The 4,253-nt window shown below is 41.9% G+C and overlaps 1 protein-coding gene across 1 annotated transcript; it reads right to left on the bottom strand.

Annotated features, from left to right (window-relative positions):
• Positions 1–2,718: 2,718 nt before the first annotated feature.
• SARC_09167 (hypothetical protein) lies at positions 2,719–4,121 on the bottom strand. Its single transcript, XM_014296825.1, has one exon. The coding sequence runs from the start codon at positions 3,790–3,792 to the stop codon at positions 2,887–2,889; it is 906 nt and encodes a 301-aa protein (XP_014152300.1). The 5' UTR covers positions 3,793–4,121; the 3' UTR covers positions 2,719–2,886.
• Positions 4,122–4,253: the final 132 nt, after the last annotated feature.

The following is a 4,253-nucleotide window of genomic DNA, read 5'->3' as shown; positions in this document are numbered from 1 at the left end:
ATGTGTGTGTGTTTGAGTGAGTGAGGTTTGTGTGTGTATGTTTGTGTGTGTTTATTTACTTTTGCATATATGTATTTACATATATACACGGTATATTCATGTGGTATGAATTTAAACATGTACCTGTATGGTCTCCTCAAGAGACTTGGCATCAGGTCAAGACAAATTACAACCTTTCAGTGATAAAATAAGCGTTGCGAAACACAGGCAAGCAGCCTTCACGGTAATAAAATTCATGCTTTGGGTTGAATAGGTACAGCTACATTTACAGATACAAATATTTCAAATGAACAGGTACATCTACAAATCTATTCATAGGTATGTGTACGTGTAATAAGTTTTAGACAACAAATTTGACTTACTAAGAAGACGGAATTTGACCCAATAACTCGTTCAGCTGGTTATCCCCCTCGTCGAGCATATCTCTGATAGCCTTCACCTCCGCCTCATCTTTGTTGCTCAAAGCCATTTTATTTTGTTTATACAGAAATGAATAATGTTTGGATATCTAGAACCCCGAGAACAGATCACTTTATGTTAAAGTAGCGGTCTGATACGGTGAATGCAGATTAGAAGTGTAGTTTTGCACCAAGGTACCTTGTGCCTGTATCTTTTAAATACAATAATATAAAAATATATATTTCGCCGTGCCGGGTGCAGTTGGCCAGTTGTGCACAGTATGTAGTGAATAAAATTTAAAAAAGATCAAAGAAGCATACAGAAGCACTGGATATCAACACCCAATAGGAAACCGTTTTTATTCGAAAAAAATATGGCCTTCTTTTGTCGGAAAAAACATCAGAATCCGACAATCCTCTAATAAATAGATTTTTGAAAATGCAGAACCCGGGGCCGGCAGCCGACAGGTTGTCTGAACAGTGAACACTGAACGGTGCAACAGACAAAGTCATATCATCGTATTGACGTGTGACGTAGGTACATAACTTCAGAAGAAGGCTAAAAATTTAAAATACATACGATACAAGAGGCTAAATAAATACCTGAAGACGAAGTCATGAGACTTGAAATCGAGATTTTTTCTTTTTTAAAAACAAAAACAAAACTTCAGTAGACGGTTGGGCGGTTGAGCGCAGGCCGCAGGATCTCCGCCCACTCTGGGCCCAGCCGGCTATATATACTCTCTCAGACTATTTCTCTCGGTCTCCCCGGGCCTTCGGCTGACCGGCTTGCCCCCTCTCAGTATAAGTCAGTATGTTTGACATCTCTCAGAGTAGAGATGAGATAGTCCGCTCAAGTCGGTTGTGGTATTTTGGGCCACAGTCTCGATAAAGTATAAATAGACACATGAAGATGATAAAGGCGGAAGAACAAAAAAAGCAGGGGGAGAGGGCCCGGGGGGGATAAAATATTTGTTGTTGTATTCGTTTGTATTTTGTTATAAAAAAAAACATAAATAATTTGTGCGTGGCCGCCGTGAATTTGTGAAGTCGTGTACGGTACTCAGGACTGTGAACATGAACCATATTTATGACTCCCAGACCCAGTCCCCACTCCTCAGGACCCCAGGCCCCAGCCCCCCAGAGAGTGGACTGAAGTCCCCCAGTCCTCACAACAAGAAATAGGGCGGATTGAACTAAGCTCGGTAGGATGTTTGTTTGTCGGTACATACTCATTTTATTTTTTGATATCTATCGAAACTTTAGATCTGTACAGAATTGTGTATCCTGATTCGGTAATTCCTGGTCCCAGGGGTCACTGCGTCTAGCGACCTGGATTGAATTCCTGGGGAATACATCGCCTGATCACAATTCATATGTATGATGAGGAATTGAGGACCGTCATCATTTTCTTTCAAATCTTGGTTCGGACAATCGGCCAGAATCCTACTTTGAACAAACCTAGTTCAACATAATAAACGACATAGAATTTACAACAAGCTCTCAGATCTCTGGATTACTAAAAAAATGAAATAAATAAAAAAAACTGCGTTGACAGTATGATAAATACATAACAGAAGACTGATATGTAAATATGTGTAATATGTGAATTCTTTTGGGAGGGGGTTTTTTTGGCTCGTTCTATAAGTACTTGGACCCCGTTCCCGACCTTGTCTAAAAACCATTTATATTTAACTAAAACAACTTGGACCCCGTTAAACCATTTTTATTTAACTAAAACATGACCCTCTAGAAAAGGAATAAGAATAAAATAGAAAATAGGTCGAACTATCAAACGTCCGGAGGTCAAAAGCTAGGGTTTTAAAAGTCAAAAGAAGCTTTTAAATTTATGATTTTAGGGGTTAGTTTTATTTAGACACATCTCACACTTCTTGCACAGTCTACAGAGACCTCAGACTCACAAAGTCACAGCGACACAGCGTCACGGACCACAAGCATAGGCGCACAGCCTCACAAGTTTGTTTTGGGGACTTTTCTGATAGTATTAGGCCTGATTGGTACCCACTCCTTTCAGGAACGAATCTTTGCGTTGGTAATGTTTTAAATATATCTTGGTTGTCTAAAGGGTTCGCAATTTACAGGCAGAGTGGTTCCATATTTTTTATAGTACTTTTCAGTGCGAAGTGATCGCCGCAAGTTCATATTAGCAGGGCAAAAGAACCGCTCAAGTCACGATGTGTCAGAGGTATTGGACGCATACAACCTCGCGAGAATAAATGTAAACTTTTACTGCAAGCTTTAAATACAGCTGTTTCTCACACGATCCACAACCAACTTTTAATACCATCGAAAACCAAGTCTGGGCCACATATTGCCGATTAAAATCTTAGCTGTATGCCTAGCAATCTTTATTAGCGTATATCTCCACACAAAAGATAACAATACACAACATATTCGATACTATCGGTTCCAGAACACTTCGTGCGACTCCAGTAACTCTCACATAAGTGACAACTAGACTCAAGACTCAAGGTCTAGCACCGTTGTAATCGTTCTCAACACGCCGATACTGCGGTACTGTCGCCGCAGTGACGCGTTCCAGTTCATAGCGCAAACCCATAGCCTTATTCCACTGCCCGTACTTCCCGCATAACGCTATGGCGTACACGTATACATCAGCCGGGATGTCTTTAACTTCCCTCTCCACACTATCCAGCCATTCTAAGGCTTCTGCAAACTGCTCAGTCTTCATAAACGTCCTCACAACCGATATATATGTCGCCGCACTACGTGGTATACCTTCCTGGCCCATCATATTGAACACTTCGATGGCTCTATTTTTAATTCCCCCTATCTGACACGCTTCTAACGCAATACTATACGTTCGTACGTCACGTGAATGGCCTAAAGAAACCATTACCTTGAACACATCCAGGGCTTGCTTGTAGAAATGCCGTAGCAATGCTGATGACATGACAATGTTATTCGTATTGGTATCGCTGACGACGAGTGTGTTATTCCGGATGTCCTCAGCCACGCCTATGAGTTCTTTCCACATCCGCCCCTTCTCGTACGCAGCTATGGCAGTGATGTGTGCCTCTGGCGTGCCAGAAATATTATCGCGCTTCATTCTCGTGTATAAATCCGCGGCATTTTCCCATTGGCCTCTTTCTCCACACGCGGAGATGGCGGCACTATACGCAAGCTCCTCCGGTGCGAATCCCTTTCGCTTCAATGCATCGAATATTTCCAAAATATTTTTATATCGACCCAAATTTTCATACGCCAATATGGTCGCCCACTGTGTATATGTGTCTAGTGCAACACCTTCTGCCCTCATATCATCCACTGTTGCTATGATTAGATCCCACTCACAACCGTCGTGTAGTCGGCGTATCTGGTGGCTGTATTTAGAAGTTCTTGCCGAAGCCATCCCCCCACCAACCTGTGCTTTCTCGTTTGCAGACACCGAAGTCACATCTGCTGCGTTTTCCTTCACCTCACTCACTATACTTGGACAAAGCTTCCCAGATTCTACTTCTTGTGTACTTCGCTTTGCATCTTTCCAGATTTTATGACTATTTGGTCCGCTGGGCTGTGTTTTGAGACCGTGTTGCACTCCACTTTTTGTTTTTGGCACAATTTCGGGTCTTCTCTGGGCTTTAGCTTGGCTTGCTTGGAAACTAGGAGTTTGAGCCGGCTGGCCATTTTTAGCACTCTTTCCAGAGCTTGTAGTATACACACGCGCAGAATGTACCCTGCTACGGTTAACAGTTTGAGAAAGAAAAATAGAATCAATATTCAAATAACACAAAGTCTTTTTTTGAAACCACTTATTGGTGCCTGATTCGATCAATCATTTGGGTTTGTTCGTGTCTGGTGATAGCAAGATTC

This window comes from Sphaeroforma arctica (genome assembly GCF_001186125.1).
Source record: "Sphaeroforma arctica JP610 unplaced genomic scaffold supercont1.900, whole genome shotgun sequence".
NCBI lineage: Eukaryota > Ichthyosporea > Ichthyophonida > Sphaeroforma > Sphaeroforma arctica.
Note: the sequence above shows the minus strand (reverse complement) of the source record. Positions and strands in the feature narration are given on the sequence as shown.